This window comes from Xenopus laevis, chromosome 4S (genome assembly GCF_017654675.1).
Source record: "Xenopus laevis strain J_2021 chromosome 4S, Xenopus_laevis_v10.1, whole genome shotgun sequence".
NCBI classification, from domain to species: Eukaryota; Metazoa; Chordata; class Amphibia; order Anura; family Pipidae; genus Xenopus; species Xenopus laevis.
Window position 1 is genome coordinate 271,041 of NC_054378.1, and position 27,437 is coordinate 298,477.

The 27,437-nt window shown below is 36.6% G+C and overlaps 1 protein-coding gene across 3 annotated transcripts in view; it reads right to left on the reverse strand.

The window, feature by feature from the left end:
• Positions 1-249: 249 nt before the first annotated feature.
• Positions 250-27,437, reverse strand: part of rasgrp2.S (RAS guanyl releasing protein 2 (calcium and DAG-regulated) S homeolog) — a 38,232-nt gene continuing 11,044 nt past the window's right edge. For 2 of the 3 annotated variants that reach the window (XM_041591148.1, XM_041591149.1), the window contains exons 2-17: positions 18,054-18,199; positions 17,068-17,170; positions 15,576-15,626; positions 15,024-15,155; positions 14,029-14,179; positions 12,557-12,730; positions 12,280-12,396; positions 11,065-11,346; positions 10,314-10,391; positions 9,955-10,068; positions 8,707-8,822; positions 6,625-6,766; positions 4,593-4,629; positions 3,678-3,836; positions 1,484-1,550; positions 270-1,010 (exon numbers count right to left, since the gene is read on the reverse strand). In XM_041591148.1, the coding sequence (XP_041447082.1) occupies positions 1,492-1,550; positions 3,678-3,836; positions 4,593-4,629; positions 6,625-6,766; positions 8,707-8,822; positions 9,955-10,068; positions 10,314-10,391; positions 11,065-11,346; positions 12,280-12,396; positions 12,557-12,730; positions 14,029-14,179; positions 15,024-15,155; positions 15,576-15,626; positions 17,068-17,170; positions 18,054-18,123 (1,785 nt within the window). In that variant the 5' untranslated portion in view covers positions 18,124-18,199 and the 3' untranslated portion in view covers positions 270-1,010; positions 1,484-1,491. 3 annotated transcript variants of the gene reach the window in all.

The window sequence follows — 27,437 nt, forward strand, 5'->3', positions numbered from 1 at the left end:
AACTAATTCTATGCTCAGTCTGTTCTCAAAATCAAAATTTCCAACCAAGATACATGATATCTACTAATATTAGTATTCTAAGTAATATTGGAGTGACTCACAAGCAAAAAGATGCATGGTTAAATAACTCAGTCAAATCCAATTCAAATCCTTAAAAACCTGGAGCAAATCACTAAAATAATGGGCTACATAATTACCAAATAATGTTCAAAGCAGGTACCTTGGGACTTAAAGCCATTGGAAAATGTGTCAAAATACTTATGCAGATAGCACATCTAGATTTTTTATTTTGCAGATTATTTCTGAAATTGACAATAGACTTTACAAAAAAACCAAGTTTTGAGTTTCAGTGCTTTGAAAGATATCACAGTGAACAAAATTTCTGTGTAGGATTTGTTATTCAGCAAAGAGAGAAATTTGGTCAGTGAATACTTTTGCAAAGTTCTGTACACAATGTAAAAAAAAGTTCTGTATTGAAAAGCTTTTGGGATAAATAAAATATGTCCAGCCGTTAACTTGTTTAGAGATTTGTCCCATAATGCCAGTCATTCTTGCTCATTACTAAACAAGATGTCTCTAAGAAAGGAGGGCTCTTCATAAATCAGGACGTCAACACAAAGCCAGACACAGATTCTTAGAGAACCTAAGTTTCCTTCCATCGATATACAAATCTTCAACTAATATTTCTAATATTAGAGGAAAACCAACCAAAAGTTTCCATTATAGCCCAAGAGTTGTGTATATGTCTGTGTAATGAAGGAGCTCTAGCATGAAGCGTCTCTGATTCTCCGGCTTCCATTAAGTTTTTCTCAAGCAGGAGAACATTTTTGGCAGTTGTAGATAATGACAAAACAGGTGCATAATATAGAGTTTTTGCCTTCTCTCAGTGCTTCTCTCAAGTTCTCTCAAAATGTGAATCCGTATTATTCACCAATGTGTCTGATACGTGTTGTTGTTATTCAGTGACAGTAATTCTGTGTCTTCCTCTTTCCTTAGATTCGTTTGGTCTCCTATGTAGGAAACAAAAAAATTGTATACAGTTTAACATAAATTACTCATTTCAAAAGAGTAACCAGTTATTGAATCTTTAATGCCAATAGCCTTGTATTATTTCAATTTCTAAAAAGGCAGTAAACCTGTTCCTAAAACTGCAGATTATATCTGCCTATGCAAATGAGAGAATTCCACAGCTTCAAAGGGACATAAACCTTTCTTAAAACTGAGCCTTTTGCACTCCTTAATGTTGGTATCCAAAATAAATTACAGATAATTTTGGTTCATCTGTTTTTGACTTGTGTGATTGTATTGATCTGCAACAACCTTTAATTTCTAACTAGATAGATTTTGTAAAATAGGAAAAAGTTATTTTTTCCTTGAAACCCATTTTCCCACATTTTTTGCTGTTGCTTTGTATCATTTCTGCTATGATATTCACCCGAGCATATAATATCCTGATATTGATAATCTATTATTTTTGACTCACATAAGTTCTTACAAACGGTCATCAAATACACCATCTTCCTCCAGTTGCGGTTCTTCCTCTCTCAAGTCTGCAATAGGAAGAATTATTTGACAAGTTCTTTATGAAAGCACCATATAAACTTCTTTTACCAGAATGACAACAGGCATTTTCTCCATTGGCATCAAAGAAAGATCTGAGTTTTTGCATTTTAAGTTGTCCAACAAAAAACGATTGGAAAATCCTCAAATATTTTAGACAGTCCTAAAAAAATCCTATAATGCCTCCTTGTTGTTTACTGACCCCTGTATAACTTTATTTATAAAAATACAAAGTGCTGCACAGATATGCAAAATATTTTATATTCAATAAGATTATCTTTAGCCACAAATCCTAGCAAAAATGGCATTATGTAAGTGCAATGCTGCCATTACACCTACTACAACAGGTTTCTCACAAATTCATTTAAGGAATCTTATCAAAGGATGAAGAAGCCTACAAATCTTAAGTTAAAGTCCCACAACATGTTAAACATTTCTATACTTTAAAAGTACAGTATATTGATACATAATAGTTACATTATGTGGAATGTAATAACCAGATCATTAAGGGGGTTATTTATCAATAATTTATCTTAATATCGGCTGCTACAAACTCCGATCTAACCCGCTTGGGTTTTTAACGCTTATTTATTATTTTCCCGAAAATTTGCTTTGTGGGAAAAGCTCAGATTTTCATGATTTTTTCATGAGTTTTCCCCGAAACCTCCAAATTTTTTGGAGTTTTCACCCGAAAGCTCCGAAAACATTGTGAAATTTCCCGAAACCCCCGACACAACCAAAAATCAATATCCTGGCTTTTAAGCCCTCGGGGTTTAATAAATTCCGAAAAATTTTTGAATGAACCTTTATTTTATAAAAAAAATCATGAATTTTTCAGATTTCAGGGAATTTCGGGTATTCGGAGCTTAGTAAATAGCCCCCTAAGTGTTACCAAACAGTGGGAATGTGCTGCACTGTATAGAATACAAAAAATAAATGATCAGTAAATATGGTAAAGTAGGAAATATTTACAGTATATTACTTAAATAACATTTAAAATGTGATGTCTACAAGAAATGCAATAAGAGGTGACAATATTAGTTAAAACGGAAAACAAATAAAATATAGTTAGGGAAAGAAAAGCTGCTTTAAAGTGGAATGGCTAATATAATATTTGGTACTGCAAAGCTTGCAGATGTCCATCACCTCTACTATTACAAGAATTAGTCTTCTTGTATAGTAGAATTTCTCTGCTATACAAGAATCAGCCATTAATACATGATTTATGCAAATAAAACACAGACGACGCTTAATTAATAATTTGAGGTGCACAAAAGCAACTAAATTAATAAACTAATCCACATGGCATTCAACCCAAGTGTTCTAATAATACAGTACAGGTATAGCAACTGTTATGCAGAATGCTCAGGACCTGGGATCTTTTCATAATTTGGATCTTCATACCTTAAGTCTACTAGAAAATCATGTAAACATTAAATAAAGCCAATAGGCTGGTTTTGCTTCCAATAAGGATTAATTATATCTTAGTTGGAATCAAGTACAAGCAACTGTTTTATTTTTACAGGGAAAGAGAAAATCGTTTTGAGAAATATGGATTATTTGGATAGAATAAAGTCTATTGGAAACAGCTTTTCCATAATTCAGAATTTTCTGAATAACAGGTTTCCAGTTAATGGGTCCCATACCCAAATATGTTTTTGTACTTAGTGCAGCATTTTAGCAGCATGTTCATATTTCCTCCTTCCTTTTCTTTTCTCTCTAGTCCATATTCTCTTCTTTGTTTCTTGTATAGTAATAGCCCAGTATAATTGTAATAAGCCATGTAGAAAATTGTTTGTATAAATATAGGTTAAAATTCTTGAAAACTTTTCAATAAAAATCACTGAAACATAAAAAGAATATGAAGCATACCACAAGGAGTTTTTCATAAAAGCAGATATATTCATGCTGATTATTACTTATGGGAAAAAGCCTTTTGTGTGAGCGTGACAACAAAAATTACTATGAGTTGTAGCAAATTGCTCTTCAAACTGAAATGTGAAGTGTCCAGGAGGCCTTTTTCTTTTAAAACATACTTCTTAATATATTCTCTTAATAAGCGGTTCTTTGAATGAAGAAAATGTTTTAATAAGTATAAAGTGATTAACAACAGTTACCTGGATACAATGTTGATCTTCTAAAGGACCTTGGAAGAGTGAAAGAGAAATGGCGGCCCTTCTCCATTGACTCGCCCCTCTCACTAACACTTTTGGATCTCTTCTTGCACTCTATAGAAAGATGGTCTTTGCAATGCTTGTGGCAAGTGATTCCACAGGCTGTGTTTAAGGAGAGACAAGTTAATATAACACAATCGTGACTGACCAGGGTCCGCTATTACTAGTTATATAACTAGATTCCAAAATATTATAAATGACTTAATTTGACATCTCTTCACATATATAAAAAATGAACAATACTTATCCAACATCACCTGTACACATAAACCTCTTAATGATGAGCCACACACAAACAGCACATCTTTACAAAGCACCAAATATATCCAAATCCCCATGTCTATAGAATGTGCAATTATCTTCAGATATCTACAAAGATGATGGGGGTTATTTAATAAAGTCTGAATGCTAAACTCTAAAATTTGAGTGTTTTTACTATCAACTGCAAATTTTTAGTAAAAGTAGAATTTTTCAAGATTTATTATACCCCGAGGACGCAAAAAGTCCGAATCTCAAAATACTCCATCTTTAAACTGTCAACCTGCATTTTAAAGATATTAGGGTCTGTGCTGGGTTTCATATCATAATCTGAAGATTTTGTTTTTTTACACCAATTTCATGAAAAAGTTGGACTTTTCAGGTGACAAAAACAAAAGATTAAATTTTTTTTTTGTGCAACAATCCTAACAATCCGCTTTCGTGCGACTCCATTTTTACATGTTTTTTTAATGATAAATAAGAGTATTGTGGATTCAAGTTTGAGCAGACTTCTTTTAGTTAAAATATCAGAAAAATTCTGATTTTAATAAAGAACCCTGAATGTATTACTATTTACTTGATAACAATTTAAGTTCTCACCTCTACATTTAAGTCCTTTCTTATAAATTCCAAGTATCTAAAGCAGAGAAAAAAAAACATCAAAAAAAGCAGAAAGCCTTTACAGTATTAAGAAACATGTAAATGTAGGTTGGATGTTGCGATGATGCTAAATCAGGGCTCATTTACTAGCATAGTTGCTAAAATTGCTAAAAGTGTAGCAACCAACAGCCTTATTTAAAGGGATACGGTCATGGGAAAACATAGCAATAGCACTGCTCCAGCAGACTTCTGCACTGAAATCTGTTTTTCATAAGAGCATATGGATTTTTTAACATTTCATTTTAAAATCTGACATGGGGCTAGACATATTGTCAGTTTCCCAGGTGCCCAGGTAATGTGACTTGTGCTCTGATAAACTTCAGTCTTTTTTACTGCTGCACTGCAAGTTGGAGTGATTGTACCCTGCTCCCTCCTTCCTCCAGCAGCCCAACAACATTAACAATGGAAAGGTGACCAGATAACTTCTGCCTGGTAGATCTAAGAACAGCACTCAATAGTAAAATCCAGGTCCCACTGAGACACATTCAGTTACATTGAGTAGGAGAAACAACAGGCTGCCAGAAAGCAGTTCCATCCTAAAGTGCTGGCTCTTTCTGAAATCACATGACCAGGCAAAATGAGCTGAGATGCACCTACACACCAATATTACAACTAAATACACTTGCTGCTTCAGGAATGACATTTTATATTGTACAGTCAATTATTTGCAGTGTAAACAGTGTCATTTAGAAATAAAAACGACATCATAAAAATCATGACAGAATCCCTTTAAGTTTACTGTAAGGATATTTGGGGCCTTCTGCTGCTAACAAAAAAGACCACTGACATGGATTATACTAAGGGGCACATTTACTAAGGGTCGAATTTCGAAGTGGTAAAACTTCGAAATTCGACCATCGAATTGTATAAATTCGATAGTTTAAGTTTTTTTCAGTGAATTTAGCCATTTTCGATCAAATTCAAATCGTTCGATCGTACATAGAAATCGTTTGAATAGAACGATTCGAACAATTTAATCGATCGATCGAACGATTTTCCAAGAAAAAACGTTGTCTTCTAAAAACTTAGCCAAATACTGGCTATAGGTTCTAGGAGGTGCCCACAGGCTAACATAGCAATTCAGCAGGTTTGAGGTGGCGAAGTGTCAGAGTCAAAGTTTTTTTAAGAGACAGTACTTTGATTTTCGAATGGTCGAATATTCTAAGTTTTTTCAATTCAAATAGAATTTTGGCCTATTCGATGGTCGAAATTCAAAGTTTTTGAATTCGAAAATTCACTTCGAATTCACTTCGACCCTTAGTAAATGGGCCCCTAAAAGTTACTTTGAAAGTGAAAATCCCCCTTTAGCAAATAATGAGGTCACCTTCAGTACCAGAAAACTGATCATGCAAATCATACTTAATTAGAATAAGGACTATTGTTTTGTAGGTAGGCAAAAATATGACACTAACAATCACAGACTCCAAGGGGGTTATTTATTAAAGTCTGAATGCCAAAAAGATTTATTATACCCTGAGGATGGAAAAAGTCTGAATCCAAAAATCCTGCATCTCAGACCTGCCATGGTTGTATATAAGTCAATGGGAGAGATCCCTATCCTATTTGGAAGTTTCTGTGGTCTGTGCTGGAATTACCCTAAAAATCCAACTATTTCGGACTTTTCAGGCAAAAATCTGAAAAATTCAGGCTCTTGGAGGAAAAGCCATAAAAAAATCTAGCGATTCGAAGAAAAAACCGCACATTGATTTTATCAAGTTTTCCCCTGATCCAATTAAATAGTGATTTTTTTTTAAATAAATAAGGTCACATTCTAATTTTGTCAGACGTTTTGTATTATAAAAACTCAGATTTCGATAAATAACCGCCCTCCAACTGTTGAACAAGACAAACATTGACAGATTTTGGGCTTTTCTTTGCTCAGCTAACACATTGTGCTAATGGATTGAGATGAACAAGTATACATGTATTTTATATGTGCAAAAGAAACAAAAGGGTGGCCACAAGGACATACCAGATTTCCGCAATGCTGACATGACACCGGTCGTAGGAATGTCCTCTCTGCAAAATTGTGGATAAATCCCATTTTGCAATCCAGCACTGAGCTAGCGCGCTGAAAATATGAGGTCATCTCCTGTTTACTGATCTTCCCATCACTGCACAAAAAATAACCCTTGTAAGATGAATACATTCAGCCAGAGAAAGCTCTTATTTTTACTAGTTAAAGGCTGGAAATTACAGTAACCCACTATTAAGTAGTTCAATATTGTACTTACAATAAGATCTTGGCTTTTTAAAGTCCATTAAAATAATTATCATACAAATTAACCACAGGAAAAAACTGAAAGCTGCCATATGTTTAATTGGTGATCTTCACATTGCCTTGGTTGTGCTTTCAAAAATTGCAAAGCAGAAATACAAGTGGCGCTTGACAGTGAAAACTAATTTTAGTAAAGTATATTATTTGTATAGCACTTCTCTGTTCTTCTCTGCAGTGTTATTTTTTTATAAGCACTGCCTTCCACGGCTGCATCTGTAATGGGGCCACTGCTGGGAAGAAATGCTTATTTTGTGTATGGTCAACAGAGGATGGAGTGGGAGGGTTGTGGAGTTTAGTCTCGTAAATGAACAACCATAACTTTTTGCAGTGGTATTGAAGTTCACTTAAATACAAACTTACATTTACATATGTCGTTGTCTTCATATAATGCCCTTTTGGGTGAGACTAGGAATATATCTTTACTTTTGAAGGTATGTAAAACAAATGATTGGGGCTCTTTAAAAATACCTAAAATGAAAACTAGCATCGGCTCGTAGAGTCATTTTTAAAAATTGGATTGTTAGTTCCATTCCGACTTTGAACGATACATTGTTAGAATTGAAGCTATGAACTACAGCTTTGACAATATTCACAAATGTTTAAAGTTCAACACAAAATGGAAAATATTCTCTCAAAATTTAGAACCAGAGGAAAGGAAAAAAAATCAATTCTGTTTTATATTGTTCCATGGATAAGTAACTCCAGTGTGATCTAACCTTGTCTTTGTTCTTTGTTTTTGGTCTTTGTCTTTGATCTGAATCGAATTTTGAATTTAGTTTTTATTTATTTTGGCTTTATTATTTTTAGTTTATTATTCTCAGATGTATTCTACAACTTATTTTAAAGTGAATAATTGCTGTTTAATACTATGTCTTCAACTGTATTAACAAAAATCTAATAAAAAGAATTGGAAAAAATAAATAAATAAATCAACAAGTGATGTATGTAGGTAGGTACAGTCTAACAGTTACAATAACTAATGCACTTTATGTATAACAGTTTCCGATAAAGAAAACCAAACACTATTCCTCTAACTAGACACAGGGTTTTGTCCCTATTTAGTCCTACCCCCTAGGGGTATTTAAGGCAGAAACCAAAAGGTCACTACCTTTGCTAGCCCCAAATATCAACTTTTTCTGGCAACCAGCAGTACCCCAGACTCCTGCTCTTTTCCACCCATATATTAGCATATATATTAGCATTACAATCCCCACATGGCTTGATTGCAAAGCACTATTTGCAAATTATCCCCCAAATGATATTATTCACTGTGAGAATCAGCGTACATAAGGGAATAGAAGATGAACTGGGCCAAAATATATCTCCCATCAAACTCCTTCCAAGTAACCAGCTAGTACAGGCTTCAGTCAAGTCAAATAAAGCAAAGGCAGGGAATATAAACAGCCAACCAGATACTGCTTTTAAAAGCAATTACACTTATAGATAACTTCAAAACCACAAAACATTTTTAATTAATTTATATTGTATATCTTCAATTATAAAAAAAAAGTTGTTTTTGGGTGAACAACCCTTTAATAAGGAGCTTAGCAGAAATGAAAAGATGAGAACCGACATGTATCACAGTATGAGGGGAATACAATGAGACAGATACATGTTCTCTAGATGTTTGTAGGGTGATTCTTCCACGACAAATTACAGATTTCCAGCGTAAGACAGTGTTCTAATGAGCTTATCTATGCATACAACAAGATAAATGGAACAGATTCAACATATAGGCCCACTATACCAAATAAAATATGATTTTATCTCACTTACTGATTCTGGTCTATTTCATTAAAGGCACACAGATAGGGAAAATTGCTACGGACACTTTGAAACTCTTCCTGAGAAATGTGACCATCACCATCTTCATCAAACAGTCTGAACACGGACTGTAAAGAGAGTTTGGTACAAGGTGATCATAAAGCAAAAACATCACAAAAAAAGGTTTTACAATAATTATTGCGTTCACTGAACTTGACTTCAACAGGGATTACTAGTAGAAGACATCTGAGCCGTGTAGCAACAAGGGCAAAACTTATAGCAACCAGAATTTTTCAAAATATTTTTTACTACTTGGTGAGTAAAATCTAACCATTAGTTGGCATGTAGGGAGTATGGGACCCGTTTAAATTCTATTTGTTATTACATAAACTCACAGTCTGTTCTTATGGTAATTTCTTGCTTAAATATTTCACTAATTATGGGCTTTAATTTTTACACTCTTATTGATATGTTCCTATTTCACTTTTTATCCTGAAATCCTCTGAACACAGACTAAAATTTGTTTTAAACCACCCCTGAGAGTGCAATGACACAAGGTTGCTTTTACGTCTGTGCTCTCAGAACTACTAAATGGGAAAAAAATGTCTCTGTACATGCTGCTCCTGCATTAGGTAAGTATGACATTATATTGAGCCATACAGCAGGGGAAGTAGCTGTTCATGGACAATATATTTATTATTTAGACAATAACCAACGATGCTATTGAACCTAAGGGCCTTTTTATGGTTCATAAAAAAATTGCACTAGCTATTTTACCCATTTTATATTAAGTAAGAATGGAGTTAAAATACTCCTCTGTGATATGTAGGACTAGATCATAGTTGTTTCTAATTACAGCCACAGTAAGCGCCTTACAGTAGGTAAATATATGTATCAGAATTTCTTTCATTTTGAAATAATTTTACAGCAGTAGAAGGGGGTTTGTAATATACGTAAGGGGCATAGTGTGCTACTCTTGTTATCAGCTATTTAGTAATATGAGGGGCAGGCATCATCACACATGAAACATTTATGTGGAGCACAAGACAATCAAAAAATCCAAAATTAAATGTAACCATTCCAAAAGGAGAGCGTAGTGTTCAATGGTTAGTGCTCATAGGAGGGAAGAGTTCAATGACCATGGAGCACTAGGGTATCTCTGCCCTTTTGGAGTGGTTAATAATCATTTCTTTTTAATTCTTGATACATTTATGATCGTTTTATGCATCGTTTGCCCCTGTCCATCTAAGACTCGCATACCTCCACCATTTTCTCGATGTGTTGGCACAACAGAGCTTGATCTGGTTTGGCTTTGAGGGATGCCCATTCTTCTAAAGGAGGTGATGGAGATGGTGGAGATTTGGCATTTGTTTGCTGTGCAGATAGAAGAAAATGATAAATGTAATAAATTAAAAGAGATTTTCAAAGAGAAATATAATATATTCCTTAAATGCACTATTTTATGCAAATATATAACTTCTACTTTTAAAGTTTATTGATTTTCGTTGCATTATATTCTGTGTATGTAACCTCCTGACACTCTTACCATAATCTCATTCCTCTACTATATTTCAAGCATATCTATTTTAATCTGATTATTTATGTACTTGCTCCCTTACTGTAGTTCGAGCCCGAGGTTCTCTTTGAAGAGACAGCTGATAGATTTCTTCCTCCGAGCGATACTGGTCAAGAGAAACCTAACAAGTAAGAGATGAAAGACAGCAATACTAAAACAAAAGTATAATACATTCACAAAAGTCTAACTTCTCTATTATTTACAATAACAGATGGCCGGCCCACACTTATATTTTTAGAGCCAACATTTGCAGTGATAACAGTCTTCGTTCATTTATTACTTAATAATCTTTTACCAGGACAATGATCCTAAACACAGTTCCAAAGAAACATTGCAGTGGCCCAAGAACAAAAATCTAAATGGCCTACAATGGGATGTAAACTTTAACATGCACCCAACTAACCTAGTCAACATAGAGCAACTCTGCCCCAAAATAACTTCCAAACAGTGTGTAAAATAGTGTGTATGCATATAAAGTGAGTAAATCAAAATACTTTGGCAAACTGCATATTCCATTTTTTTCTTCAATTAAAAACTAATTTTGAGTTTCAGTGCTCTCAAATGAAAAAAATAGTGAGACCAACAGATCAGAATAGAATTTATCTGGGTCTGAAGTTTGTAAGTTTGAAAAGTATTGTATTTTCTTTCTCTCTCATAATCACACCTCTGTCACACTTCTATGCCCACCCACCGTGTAAAGAAAATTGTTTTATTCATGTCATTAAAGTTGCTTTGTGATATTTTCTTAATCTTTGATTACATTCTCTTTACTCTTACTTATTCATTTTTCTCACCGTCAACAAATTTAGCAAATCAGGGTTGGCTTTAACTGGAGGTTCCAATCTCTGTGCTTCAGTGAGCTCATGAACAACTTTGTAGACTTGACGCATCTTGGAAATGTTAATGATGGTTTTTGCTTTGTCTGCCCAATCAGGCAATGCCACGTGGAGTGCCATGAGGTCCTTCAGGTGTACTCCCAACGCAGGAAAATGGAAGCCTTCACATGTTGCAAATCTGCGCCTGTATCTTGCATAGTTATCTGAAGAGGTAAGGAGCTCCAAGAGGGAATCAAACACCTTGCAGAGACACAATAAAAACAGCTCAGCTAGGGGGGAATGTAATTCATATTAAATGTTGTTTAAAATGGTGTTTTTGCAAATGTTTGGCAATGTAAAACCATTTTTACATCACTAAGCAAAAGTTAGTGTTAACATTTGCACTGCTCGTTAAATATTTTGTCAAAAAACGCTTTGCAATTGCAAAATTTCATTACATACACTGCACATGTTCGCAAAACCCATTTGTTGCAAACTTTGCCAGTAAAGGTGGCCATACATGGATAGATGCGCTCGTTTGGCAACATCGCCAAACGAGCGGATCTCCCTCTGATATGCCCACCTTGAGGTGGGTAATATCGGGCTGATCCGATCGTGGGCCCTAGGGCCCAACAATCGCATCCTAGCGTTCGCAAACGGGCGGTCGGATCGCGGGACCACATCAACAAACAGATGCGGCCGCGATCCGACGGGATTTTTAACCCCATCCGATCGAGATCTGGCCGACTTTCGGCCAGATCTCGATCGGGAGAAGCCCGTCGGGGGCCCCCATATACGGGCCAATAAGCTGCCGACTCGGTCTGTCTCCAGCTTTTATCGGCCCGTGTATGGCCACCTTAAATTGAGGTCTCAAATCAGTCAAAAAAGCAGACAATGAAAATCTTGATCACTAATGTTTACAAACTTGTTAGCGAAAGTTCTTTGTGCTAGTCTGTCTGATTCCATCAGTGATAATAACATATTTACCCTGGAAAAGTTTACATTTTAAATGAATGTATTAACATTATTCATAAACAGTTGTCTATGGTGAATATTTTGATACCCACGATTTAGGAATTGGTCGACATCCCACACAGGAGAGATAAAAACATAAGAGATAAAGTGGGCATTTATTGAAAAAGCTGTCTAAAAAGTTAAAGATTAAAGTGTTAGACCAAAAATAAAGATTCTTACCTTGGTAGTTTCTGGACTGATGTGAGATTGAGTGTCCTTAAGTCGAGAAATGGAACTGTGGCTTAGGCCCCCAACCACAGACATTAGAGTGTTAAAATTCTGCAGCTGTAGCAGCTTCTACAAGAAATATACTAACCATGAAAAGGATCATTTTATACAACTCTTACAATGGCACTAACCTAGTGTACTGAGTTCTGTTTTTAAACGCAAGTATCAGCTCTGTTTGTATGCTAGAGAATAGCGAATATTTCTAATACTGATAAAAACAAAGACCTACCTCTGCCACCTGTACAAATTGTTTAATCACAGCCGCTCTTTGCTGAGGGGTATGTTTACTTAGCACCATCAGTTGGATCCACTGAGACACCCCATTGAAAAGGGCGATGAACCTCTCCAAAACAGGGTTTCCAACTGTACAACCATGAAGAACAAAGCTGTGGTAGTCTTGAAACTAGAGAGAGAAATTAATTGATAAGCACCTTATATTGATTTTCTGTTGTAATAATCAAGAATTTCTATAGTACAATGGCACTTGTATGTCCTCTGGATTTATGTCTTCATAGAAATGACATTACTGAGTTGCATTCCAGCGGCGCATGTAAGCAGCATTCTTTTCTTCCCTCGTTTTAAGTTTCTTGGTATTTACAGTGGTTTTTAGCAATCCCAAGGAAAATGTAAAAGTGGAGTTCTATTGTATTATTATGTTTAGTTATTTAGCTCTGACATATTCTGCAATGCTTTATTGTGATCATAACATTTACATTGGTGTCTGCCCACACAACCACAGGCTATGGTCACACGCAGGAGCCAAACATTACATTCTTGTACGTCTTTAGATTAGAAGACCAATGTACCAAGGTAGCACAAGGAGAACATAAAAGTGCACATTTACAATAATGAAGGCAGTAAGTGCAAAAAACATAGACCTCGTGAATACAGTACTGCCTGAGCTTAGGGCTGGCGTGTGCCTGACTACCCTTTGCTCTGAATCTCATGTGGAATTTTTATAACTATCTTGCACGAGATGCAAAGTGCAGCCAAACCCTGGGCAGAAGTTCTCTGTACATGCTCTCAGAGCAACCGCTTGGTTGTACCCCCCACTACTACTGCTGTTTCCCGTATCAAACCCTTCTCTCTTGTGACTCCTTATATTTGGAATGCCATTCCTGAATCTCTCAGGAGAGAATCCTCCTTCAATGTTTTTAAAACAAAACTCAAAGACTCCCTCTGGGAGCACCTGGATAACAGCTGAACTGGCACTTATATAACAGTGTAACAAACTGTAACTCACAGCACCTTAATACCCCTCTGAATTGTGTCTGTATGTTACCCTCCCATTTAGACTGTAAGCTCTACGGGGTAGGGTCCTCTAGCCTTTTGTTTCCTTGACACTGAGCACTTAATCTGTATTGTAATTATATTTTATATTTATGTGAATTGTATTTCTAATAATGCACTTATTGTTACTTTTTATTCTGACCCCTTGTTTGTTACTACTAATTTATTGTTTTGTTGTACAGTGCTTTGCCCTCAAGGAGCGCTATACAAATAAAAATATACATACATACATACATATACATGAAAACTGAAGTGAGACCACTTTCTGCCAATGGTCTATGCACAGTAAATGACTCCTACAGACTTGTTATAGATAGTCCTGTCTTTAATGGAACGTAATTCTTTCATTGCATCAATCTCTACTGGCAGTAAATCAGTAAAATGAAAGACAACCCTTTCGTTTTCCATTACCAGGATCTTTGAGAATGAGTGAAATTCCAGGTGTGTTAAATGTTCTGCTAGTTCAGCTGGATCTAGGTGGTCAAACAACAAGGACGTCTTCCGAACTCTGCCGCCACTGGGGCCCCGTTGAGTCACCTGTCTCTTCCATCCATAGGATGGGCTGTAACAAAATAGCAGCAATAAATGCCACAATCCACAATTATTGTTTTGTATGGAAATGAATAAGATATACAAAGTACTTCCTTTAGCTGACAGCTGTTTATATATCTGTTATGATAAAGAGCCCTGTCATGGAAGCCTTCCAGGCAGTTTATGTATAAAACTCTCTATCATGGGTTTGAACGTAGTTCTTGGAGAGAAATAATGAAATATGCATGTGTCCATAAATCAACAAGCAGGCACATATTATTATTAATAATAATAATACTACTAATAATAATGTGTTGCCACATACTGCCGTCATTGGGTATTTTTTTACATGTATTGTTTTTATTTTTTTGTTGATAAAACACCCGTTTTGGAGAAGTTTAATAAGCGGTGCATTTAACGATGCAATTTATGCAATGGGCTTAGCTGGATTCAGTGTGAGGGCATAATAAGATCTTGTTTGTTTTATTATACTGTACATTCCGCAGTCATGGCCATTCATTTTCTCTAGGTGTTCCTATTATCTGTTCCTTATGTTTTATCTTAACTACCAAGCTAGAATAATAAACCTTGCATGGAAAAAATAAATAGTGCATAAATATACATTGAGGGTAAAATGCATTAAGATTTTTCAATACGGGGGGGGGGGGGCAAGAATTTACAGATCTTAAAGAGATGGTAAACAAGGTGTAAGTATACCATGTAATCCCCATAATAATTTAGATGTGGCTTATTTTACAGTAGAGCAAAATATATGGAAAGTCAAAGTATTTTGCTGGCAAACTGTACTAAATAACACACATCCATGTTTAAGTTAATAAAATAGCTCCAACGTTCACTTTTCACTTTCAACATACACACTCTCGATGTCTATTAGGTTACTCTCTCTTCTGTTTCCTTTGTTCTCCAGGGCTCTCTTCAGGTCTCGGATTTGTTCCCCAAGTTCTGGGTTGAGATCAAACTCTGCAGGAAATTCAGAAATCCAAAATCTGCAAACAATATAACCAGGCTATAGTTGGTTGTTACTGACAGCACAAGAAGAGACAAATGAGCATAGTACATGTATGGGATCCCTTATCCGGAAACCCGATATCCAGAAAGCTCCGAATTACGGAATGGCTCCTATAGACTCCATTTTATCCAAATAATCCAAATTTTTAAAAATGATTTCCTTTTTCTGTGTAATAATAAAACAGTAGCTTGTACTTGATCCCAACTAAGATATAATTAATCCTTATTGGAAGCAAAACCTGCCAATTTCATGATTTTGAAATGGATTTCTAGTAGACTTAAAGAATGAAGACCCAAATTATGGAAAGATCTGTTATCCGGAAAACCCCAGGTCCCGAGCATTCTGGATAACAGGTCCCATACCTGTAGTATGTTAGCAAATATCATATAGCAGATACCTGACAAGTTGACAAATCCTCTCACGTTCCACATTATCACCAGATTCAGATGTAAAAAGTAGTTAAGGAAGTGTAAAGTGTTAGAGTGAAGACACACAGTGCTACTACTAGTAGCAGCGACTTCAATGCAAAGTTCAATCAGTTTATACAGTAAAGTCAATTGGTATTAGGGGGGTTAATTACTAAACTCCAAATGCAAAAATCCCGAAAAATATGTGTTTTTTTAGTATAAAAAAGCATACAAAATCTGAGCTATATTTGTAGCCATGACATGTAGCTGCTACTAATAGTTTTGTGTGGCTTCACCCTTAAAGGAACAGTAACACCAAAAAGTAAAAGTGTTTTAAGCTAATGAAAACAATATACTGTTTTGCTGCACTGGTAAAATGTGTGTGTTCACTTCAGAATAACTACTATAGATTATATAAACAAGCTACAAACTAGACATGGGGGCAGCCATCCAAAGCTGAAAAAGGAGAAAAAGGTTGCCCCCATAGCTACACAGCAGCTTGTTTATATAAACTATAGTAGTACTTATCTGTTATCTACTGTGCTGCCTGTGCTTGAATGGCTGCCCCCATGGCTACACATCAGCTTGTTTATATAAACTATAGTAGTACTTATCTGTTATCTACTGTGTATCCTGTGCTTGAATGGCTGCCCCCATGGCTACACAGCAGCTTGTTTCTATAAACTATAGTAGTACTTATCTGTTATCTACTGTGTATCCTGTGCTTGAATGGCTGCCCCCATGGCTACACAGCAGCTTGTTTCTATAAACTATAGTAGTACTTATCTGTTATCTACTGTGTATCCTGTGCTTGAATGGCTGCCCCCATGGCTACACAGCAGCTTGTTTCTATAAACTATAGTAGTACTTATCTGTTATCTACTGTGTATCCTGTGCTTGAATGGCTGCCCCCATGGCTACACAGCAGCTTGTTTATATAAACTATAGTAGTACTTATCTGTTATCTACTGTGTATCCTGTGCTTGAATGGCTGCCCCCATGGCTACACAGCAGCTTGTTTATATAAACTATAGTAGTACTTATCTGTTATCTACTGTGTATCCTGTGTTTGTTTCTGAAGCAAACACACCAGTTTTACCAGTGATGGGCAACACTATATTATATTGCCATTCCTTTAAAACCGTTACATTTATTGTTGGTTGGTATTACTGTTTCTTTAAGCTCACTGGCTAGAGCAAGATTGCTGCAATAGATACAAAAGAGGAAGCCTGTACCTATTCAATTCTATGCAGTTATCTAATAAAGAGCAGAAAGCATCGCCCTAATCTACATGTTTATTATGTTTTTATATATAGTTCTGGTTTACACTATAAACTACTCTCCAATAAAACGCCCTACATATCCAGATAACCTTTCTGTGTTAGTATCGATTTTCCATACGTTTTATAGTAGTTTGAAATATTTTGTCCATTATTATTAATAAGTAATAATAGTAGGATTGATATAATATGTAAAGGATATAGAGCAGAGAGTTTCTTGGCAAGGTCACCAGATGGAATATACCAGGGATGCATCATCAAAAACATCTGGACGAATTCTGGATCTGATAGTTTTCCATCCTTATCTAGAAAGAACAGAGAGGAGGGAACAGTGAGACCTTGAAATATCTATAAAAAAAGTGGTTCAATTTACAGCTTGTACTTATATATATATATTGCAAATTATCTGAACGCCAATGCTTCCCACTAACTTGTTTCAGTTTGCTTTCCTGTCAAGTTCAGCTCAGATATAAATATTGAAATCTTGGCATATCTTTGGGATGACATAGTTATTTTGTGGTTAAATGAATAGGCTATGGATGTCTGTCTCGCAAGCAAACATCTAGTAACCCACAGCAAATGTGTTTTTTGGGTCAAGCAGCTGACCAGTCAGCGTTACCTGTTGATTAGTTGGTCTATTAACCTTTTATCAAATCGCTGTTCATTATTCTGGGTGTTATTTGGCTGCCTTTTCTGTAAGAATGAATTGCTTAAAAAGTCCAAGTTATATTTCCAGATAAGGAGTGCCTCGTTAAGGGTCAGGGCAGAGACACGCTCAGATTCAGGGAGATTAGTCATCCGGCAACAAATCTCCTCTTCTTCAGGTTGACTAATCTCTCCGAACTGCCTCCCCTGCCTTCCCGCTGGCTAAAATGTAAATCGCTGGCGGGATGCTTTGTGACGCAAGTTTGGTTGACTACGGAAAACGAATCACACCGAGTGTCATCCCATCAGCAATTTACATTTCAGCCAGCGGGGAGGCAGTTCAGGGAGATTAGTCGCCCCGAAGAAGAGAAGATTTGTCTTTTGTATTTGATGAAAATTTGGCCAGATCAGGTACACTTCCATTATACAGTACATTCCTTTAACAGTAATTAATTTTAAAGTGCTCTCACAAGCCCTTTTGCATTTTTGTTACAACAAAGTCAATAATATTTTTTAAAAAAATCAGAACTTTAGAAGCCTTACCAAAGCTTTGGATGCATTTCACTACTATGTCATCAATGGTGAGACCCTTATCAAGATCAGAAGAATCCATCTTAATTTCCTCATTGGCTATTCTGAAGATCCAGTTGGCTGAATTTTTTCAGAAGCAAAGCAGCACATCAATTCAGCTAGAAAGAGAATATGTGATGGATTAGATTCACTCCAGAAGCAGTTGTGTGGTACCTAAAACATGAATTAACTATAGAGGAATAGAAAGAGCTAGAAACTGGTAAACAAGTTGTGCTCTCCTACTCCTCCCTGTATGTGACTAATATATTTCTCAGCAGTCTGCCAGTGTTCTCACATACTCACCTTCCTCCTTCCTGTTTTGAAATCTCACTTCCTCAGCCTTATATAACCCAAATTTACTTTTTCTGAGTTTCACGTAACCCAAATGTATTTTATAGAATGTATAACTTAGGAAGCTGTGATATAGCTATTCAAAACAATATAATAAAAATTGCAAGACAAAACTATTGTATTTGTAATTTTGCAACCAATATTAGCCAGACAGAACTGTTTGTCAATCCCCTATTGTGCTGTATGATATTGACAGTTTTCTGTTAGAGGCCGGCTTTATATACATTAACACATATACTATATAAATATACTGTATAAATGCCTATATAAAACATTCCATATTAAAGGAATTCTGTCATGTTTTTTTATGTTGTACTTTTTATTTCTAAATTACACTGTTTACAGTACATATAATTCAATCAACCATATAAAATGTTATTCTTGAACAAACACATTTTTTTCATTTTAGTTGTAACATTGGTGTGCCTGAGCTTCTGCTTTCAGAAAGAGCCAGCACTTCACAATAGAACTGTTTTCAGAAAACCTATTGTTTCTTCTACTCAATGTAAGGGGAGGAGTGGTGGTGGTGGGGCTTGGGTGTTTTACTGCTTTTCTCATATTTACTACTAGGTGGGCATGGGAACATTTTAGCAATGCAGGTGTCGGGGAGCTGTTATCCTGTTACCTTTCCATTATTTTTTTGATCAGGTGCTTGGGGGAGGGAGGGGGTGCAGTACAGCACTAAAGAGTTATTGAAGTTTATCAGAGCAAAAGTCACATGACTAAAGGCACCTGAGAAACTAACAATATGTCTAGCCCCATGCTAGATTTCAAACTTAAATATAAAAAAAAAATCTGTTTCATCTTTAAAAAACACATGATTCTGTGGTACATTTTGAAAACAAACACATCCCACGACAGAATTCCTTTAAGTTGTAGTTCAGTAAATTCAGGTAATATTTATTTACTGTATTTAATGACAGTAAATATGTTTGCCATTGATTCTAAAATTCTTGCAGAATCTATAGCCCTGTGTCATTCCAGTACATCCCAGAGAATGGCCTGCTTCTGTTATATACATTTATCTTTATATTTATAAATATGTACATGATTTAACCGCAGAACAGGTAACACATTCTCACACTTGCCTTTACACTATACAACACCGTGTTTGCCTGTGAGATTTATTCTTTGCTGTTTTTGTTTCATGTTTGTCATCTCCTTAAATAAGATCTCCAACCACAATAGGGAACTTCATATTTTGAGACAAATAGTTTTTCTTCCAGTCTTCAACAGGGAACGTCAGTATTTTCTGACTCATCAAAAACCTTTTACTCTTCTTTGTTGTAAATAATTGACTTGGAAACAGCTACTTTCTCATAAAGGCTGCGGCTTGTCATATGTCTTTTAATTCTGCCTTTAGTAACAGGTTGTTTGTTCAACTGGCTGTGAATTTTGGATATTACTGCTTTACTGAATCGAAGAAATCACTTTAGGTCTGCTTGGTGTTGCTAAGTATGCAAATGGCTTGATTTGGAAATATATCTCTAGTGTCAGTTGTACTAGAAATATAAACTTTATTTATGGGTACTGAGATTTTCAGCACTCAAGAGTACAATTTCACCTTGAACTGCTTAAGCTCTTTTGATATTGTTACAAACACATTTTTTAATATTTTCTCTATTTTTCTAGACTGTAATGAAAAGGGTTGTGCCCAATCCATCTCTAAGCCCTTGTGGGAGATAATGTAGCCAAGAAAATGTATGGAGGGGACCTCAAAGACACGTTTTTCAAGTTTGGAATACACCTCCTGGACATGGACCTGATGATCAATTAGACTAGAAGAATAGACTAGAATATTGTCCAAGTATACTACTACAAGAAGGTCACGGAAGACATCTTGGATGGCTGGGGCATTACATCGGCTGAAGGGCCTCATGCTGATCACGAGTGTTAAAGCCTGTCTTCCTTTTATCCCCTTCCCAATTCAAATTAAATTATATGCATCCCTCAGAAGCAGTTTTGAAAAGATGGTGGCACCTCTAACCCTTTCAGATTTCAGAGATCAAGGGAAGGGATAATGATTCTTAATTGTGACCTTGTTCAGACCGCTGTAATCAATGCATGGCCCCAGAGCCCCATCTTTCTTCTCTACAAAGAAGAAGCCAGCACCTGCAGGAGACAAGGAGGGCCTTATGAACCCTCATTCCAGGTTTTCCTTAATATACTCCTCCATGGCCTGGGACTTAGGAAGAGAGTGAGGGTATGTTTGATCTTGAGGAGGAGAGGAACTTTAAATTAAATTGATAGCACAATCATAAGTCTTGTGTGGAGGCAGGGTTTCGGCAGCTCTTTTAGAGAAGACATCGGCATATGACTAGTAAAAAGAAGGTAACCCTTCAACTGAAGTTGCAGCTACTATGTGGGGCTTTTTGAAACACAAAGGCTCACAGCCTGCACCCCAATGTATCGGAGAAGATAATTGTTGGGGAGTACAAAAAGCATGACCCAAACAGGACTCCTCAAATCTGTGTAGATTCTGCTGATTTCCCGGCCTCTTGGGACAGGTATCGCAAAAATGCCCTTTATCCCCACAATAAATACATAACACTCAGTTGAGAGGGTCCATCAGATTAAGGGTGAGTAGAAAGTTAGTAACACTGAAGAACACAATACATTTTAAGAGTTATAATCCTCATTTGCAACACACCACACATGCAATAAATACTTAGTAAAGTAGTAATAAAAATATTAAACTTCATGTTCAACTAAATGTCCTCAGATATTAAAGTATCATTACTTGATAAAAAGCACAAAGTGGAATTCAGATTTATCGATTCGGGTTTAACACTGCTGAGGCTTTTTAGAATTTTAATTAAAGACCATAGACATTTCACACTTCTTTCCTATGAAACAGAACAAAACACCTTCTCTAATGCTACAGTAGAAACTGATTAGTGCTTAGAATGTATAGCAAGGAACAGGGAACAAGGAGCATAATCAAGGGACAGGCCGAGTCAATACCAATCAAGCTGAGCAGTACAATTCGGGAGATGAGAGAGTAGTCCTGGAGACAGAAGTGCAAGAGCAATAAGTGGGATTAAAAGCGCACCCTTGTGTACAGGGTCTGGCTCTACTGTGTACATTGTGCCAGATTAAGTGCCCTTTTTTCTGCATTGTGCACTCTGCCCTTCAAGCAGTAAATTACCCCTTATGCGTTATGGTAATTGTTAAAACATCCTTAAATTAGGAGCTTCACATTCCTATGGTCTGACAATAAATATACATTGGTTAAGGCTCCTTAGATGTAAGTGAAGGATGGTGTACTATGTTACATGGTACACTAATTAACAGCTATAACTGATATGCTTTGATGACAGCTATTTATTAATAGAAGAGGAAGACCACAATGTAATGACACACAGTATGCACTGTATAAATCAGTATAGTAAGGATCAATACCCCAAGCATATCTGCATTGTATGTCACTCTTTAGGCACTCCTGTGACACTACTGCAACTTCTATTACCACAATTTCTGTCTTCACTGTATTGGTGATACTAATGTACCAATGGATAACCCAACAATCGTTGTTGGAGAAAAAGCTATCTAGTTCTAACTGCCTCTTGCTCAACTTAGTGCTTTGCCCTGTACTGGCCAAACCTCATGTATAAGGCACACATTCCTGACTTTAGGCTTACTTGGTCTTGACATAAATTCATCCAAGTGCTAGTAATGCTGTATTGATGGGCTTTTACAAGCAGACTTTCCTTGAAACTAGTACTAGTCAACTGTTTGATGTCTAGTGTTAGTGTTCTACTGCAACTCAAACTACTGGGCCAAAGGAACTGATGAAGTCCATATTTTAAATGGGTTGTTTACTTTCCAACACTTTTGTTCCGTTCACCTGTTTTCAGTTATTCACTAGAAGTAAATGCTTTTTTCTTTCTCAATAGATTTATAAATGTGTCAGCTAAGAAAAAGTATTACAATAAAGACAATTTACCCAATATAATCTACAAATCGTAGATATTTCTCTGTTACAGTATCTCTTATTGACATGGATTCTCATGACACAGTTTTTATATAAAAAGAAAAAAATCAATAACCGTAAGATGTAAACAGAATGTAAAGATTAATAAAAAAAAAGAAAACAAAAACAAATGCCTATTGGTCTCTCATTGCTAGCCATATGGAAATGAGTAAATGTTTCATAAAGTATTACATGTTAGACCTACACTCAGGGCATAGAAAGGCTAAAATAGCATGGACCCATCCAATCCTCCAATTACCCAGAACTATTCCCATTGCATCAGTGAACTACTATAAGGATAGGAGGTGATTAAGTAGATAACCATGGTATCTATAATCTATCCACGGCTGCCAAGTTAAGCAAAAGGTATGATACTTATCCAGATGAATGCTAGTTCACTTTTCCTTAGTGAAAATCCAATCTAGTTTTGGGTGTTTGGATGCCAATAGGGTGTTATTTAACAAGCAACCTTGGGTCCTAGATACCCCTTCAGGGACCGATCCTAGAAGAGCAACACATGGGTCTCTTTTCAGGTTGACGCCTAGGATAGAAAAATTTTCTGTTATCTATCTGTGCCCATTTCTTTTATTGAAGTTCAAGATTAATTTATCACCTTGTTATTTGTTTCTAAAGGAGCTTAGTAGGTTTCCCTCTCTTTAAACTCTTTTAAAATGATACATTAGTTGATAAATTCTTATCTTTGGCCCTTCAGAGCAGAATTCCTACATTTCAGGCAGCTGCCCATTGAATGCAACCCCTGATCTGTTTCTGCTTGCACAGATAAGGAACCAAATCTGGTTATGGTGAGAAGGGCTGAAAGGAGAAAAAAAGCCCTTAGCTAGTAATTATCTGCAAAGTGATGCCTTCTGGAATCAGAACGTATTTACTTGCCTCATGCCATACACACAGCACTGCCTACATACCAAAGATGAAATTTTTGATTCTCCCATAAGGCATCATGGGCGGAGACATGCAAATCACTCCTTTCAGCCCTTCTCACCATAACCAGATTTGGTTCCTTATTTTGCTAATCTCCAAGTCCTACCTCTCAAAAGCCATGTTCCAATATCTTGCACTGATGAGATCTAACAAGATTGAAGCAGGCTGTTTGCAAGTTTGGATATATGGCTCTGAACTGTTGGGTTTTATCTGTGCTATAAACAAGAGGTTCTGGATGCATAGTTGGCCAAAGGGACACAAAGGAATCCAAACTTGCAGACAGCCTGTTTCAATCTTGTTAGATCCCATCAGTGCAAGATATTGGAACATGGCTTGTAAGAGGTAGGACTTGGAGAGTAGCAAAATAAGGAACCAAATCTGTTATGGTGAGAAGGGCTGAAAGGAGCCAAAAAGCCCTTAGCAAGTAATTATCTGCAAAGTGATGCCTTCTGGAATCAAAATGTATTTACTTGTCTCATGCCATACACACAGCACTGCCTACATACCAAAGATGAAAGTTTTGATTCTCCCATAAGGCATCATGGGCGGAGATATGCAAATCATTCCTTTGTGTCTCTTTGATCAACTTTGCATCCAGAACCTCTTGTTCATAGCACAGATACAGTCTAATGGTTCAGAGCCATATATCCAAACTTGCAGACAGCCGGCTTCAATCTTGTTAGATCCCATCAGTGCAAGATATTGGAATATGGCTTTTGAGAGGTAGGACTTGGAGAGTAGCAAAATAAGGAACCAAATCTGGTTATGGTGAGAAGGGCTGAAAGGAGTGATTTGCATGTCTCTCCCCATGATGCCTTATTGGAGAATCAAAACTTTCATCTTTGGTATGTAGGCAGTGCTGTGTGTATGGCATGAGACAAGTAAATACCTTGTGATTCCATCACTTTGCATAGAATTACTTGCTAAGGGCTTTTTGGCTCCTTTCAGCCCTTCTCACCATAACCAGATTTAGTTCCTTATTTTGCTACTCTCCAAGTCCTACCTCTTAGGGTAAGGCCACATGAGGAGCTTTTGATGCCTGGTGACTAATCACCTTGTCTATTGCATGACTATCTACCCAAACTGCCTCAGCGGGTTTCCCCATAGGATAGAATGAAAAGTCGCCTGTGCTAACGCACCCGCGGCGATGTGTTTTCTATAGTCGCCTGAGGCAAATTTGGGTGACTGTTGAAAACACATCGCCGCGTGTGCATTAGCACAGGCGACTTTTCATTCTAGCCTATGGGGAGAAACGCAGAGGCAGTTCGGGGAGATAGTTGCACAAAAGCTATGTTCCAATATGTTGCACTGATGAGATCTAACAAAATTGAAACAGGTTGTCTGCAAGTTTGGATATATGGCTCTGAACCATTAGGCTGTATCTGTGCTATAAACCAGCAGTTCTGGATGCAGAGTTGGCCAAAGAGACACAAAGGAATGATTTGTATGTCTCTGCCCATGATGCCTTATTGGAGAATCAAAACTGTCATCTTTGGTATGTAGGCAGTGCTGTGTGTATGGCATGAGACAAGTAAATACCTTGTGATTCCAGAAGGCATCACTTTGCTTGCACAGATAAACATCTATAAACCTACAATTAACAGTATAATTACAGACCAACATTCACACCAACCATAACACTCAGCTCAACACAGTTGTATACACAGTCTTGCTTACATACTCACATTCCCATAATTACACAGGCATCAGCACCACCACATTTCCAAATATTCCCCCGATACACATTCATAAAGTCACACAAATCAGCATAGAAAGAGACCAATGATTTCACAACCACTTCCACTGACACAGACAGAATGTCTCTCTATCCTGAACATTTTGCTTCTTCAGCTCTGATGAGCATGTGACCATTTCTTCCCCCTGAGCTTGTTTTCTCAGGCACTTGTTATACAATTTCACCAGCCACTCCAGAAAGGAAAATATCTTATATTTTATTCGGTTTCTCTGCTCCGACTGTAAACTGTACCTGAAAATATTCCTAACAAATCAAAAGAGATTATAGGGCTCCGTTTTGATCACAGGGAAAGATTTATGCATAACACATTATAGACTTCAAAAAGTTTATCTGTTTACAATTCCCTGTTTTATGCAGCCAATTTATATATATAAATATATTATATAAAATATATGCAGCACAGCCAGCAGTGTCTGGTAGAGCATTAGGAAGGATGAGAGTATCTCCTGGCTCATCATTCAGGACATGCAAGTCAGCACTTCTGGCACCTAAAGAGGCAACAATTAAGTACAGGCCCCTTGTGATGATGTGATTTTAATTTGGCTGATGGAGCAGTTTGCACCTGCTGCTACTACAGGCCCATATGCTCCATGTATCAATTTTGCCGATTTTAGTGACCATCACTTACACCTCCACCACTAGACAACAAACCCTTATGGTTTTAGTATTAGAGAATAACACAGTAAAGATTTGCTCCAGACCATTAATAACCAATGAGCAGTTTTATTTTAAAGGAAATGTAAACCCTCCATGGACTCTTCTAAGAAATTGCACTTAAATTGACACGCTTTTTTTAATTTTATAGTTTTCAAGAAATTGGCCTTTTTAAACCGCTGATGTAATGATTTAGAACCAACATTTTAGCTGACTGGCTACAGTTTGCAAAATCATTATTCCCTGATAAAAGAAAGGTGTTGTGATATTTCTCTGCTTAAAGGGATACTGTCATGGGAAAAAAACATTTTTTCAAAATGAATCAGTTAATAGTGCTGCTCCAGCAGAATTCTGCACTGAAATCCATTTCTCAAAAGAGCAAACAGATTTTTTTATATTTAATTTTGAATTCTGACATGGGGCTAGACATATTGTCAATTTCCCAGCTGCCCCCAGTCATGTGACTTGTGCTCTGATAAACTTCAATCACTCTTTACTGCTGTACTGCAAGTTGGAGTGATTTCACCCCCTCCCCCCCCCCAACAGCCAAACAAAAGAACAATGGGAAGGTAACCAGATAACAGCTCCCTAACACAAGATAACAGTTGCCTGGTAGATCTAAGAACAGCACTCAATAGTAAAATCCAGGTCCCACTGAGACACATTCAGTTACATTGAGAAGGAAAAACAGCAGCCTGCCAGAAAGCATTTCTCTCCTAAAGTGCAGGCATAAGTCACATGACCAGGGGCAGCTGGGAAATTGACAATATGTCTAGCCCCATGTCAGATTTCAAAATTGAATATAAAAAATCTGTTTGCTCTTTTGAGAAATGGATTTCAGTGCAGAATTCTGCTGGAGCAGCACTATTAACTGATGCGTTTTGAAAAAAACATGTTTTCCCATGACAGTATCCCTTTAAAACGGACCAGACCAAAGTCAGATGACTCTTATTTTCTTGCCAATCTAAGCAGAACAACTTCACAACTAAACAGTAATAATATATTTTCCATTATGAATCCTAAACAAAAAAATCTTTGCTGGATTGCACACAAATCTTGAACAAACAGTTTCCAAAAATATTCTGAACTGTACTCATGAAGAACTTTGAATGAAATATTTGCTGACTAATCCCGAGGGCCAAGATTTGGTTCTTTTTTTTTGCTTTTACAGAGGAGCGATCTGTTCACAGCACTTTGTTTGTGTAGACCTAAGTGACTCAGTGGGCCAAGACACTAGACTGGGACAATAACTCGGCATGCGCAGAATTCAAATATACACATTTGAGCTCCATTTGAGGAATTAAATATAATATAGGGAAACTCACAACACTGCTCCCATTGGTACCAACACTAATACTGATAAATATACAGAATAGCATTTCAAGCTTGTGTTTCAAGCCTTCAAGTGAAACAGTCATAATGTCCTCAGATTACAGCAACAGGTGCAAAAAGCTGCAATCAGGAAGTGTGTCAATATAAAATTCTACCCTTAAATGGAAATGTAGCTCTATGACTCTATAAGCACAATAATAATAACTGATTAGGTTATATATAAACAAATAACTTTTCAGCGGACAAAGAAAGTATAAATGTGCCAAATGGTGTTCTTAAAGGGGAACTGAAATGCAACTCAACAGCTGTATTTGGCTGCATCACTTACAATTGCAGACTTGATGACTCTGAT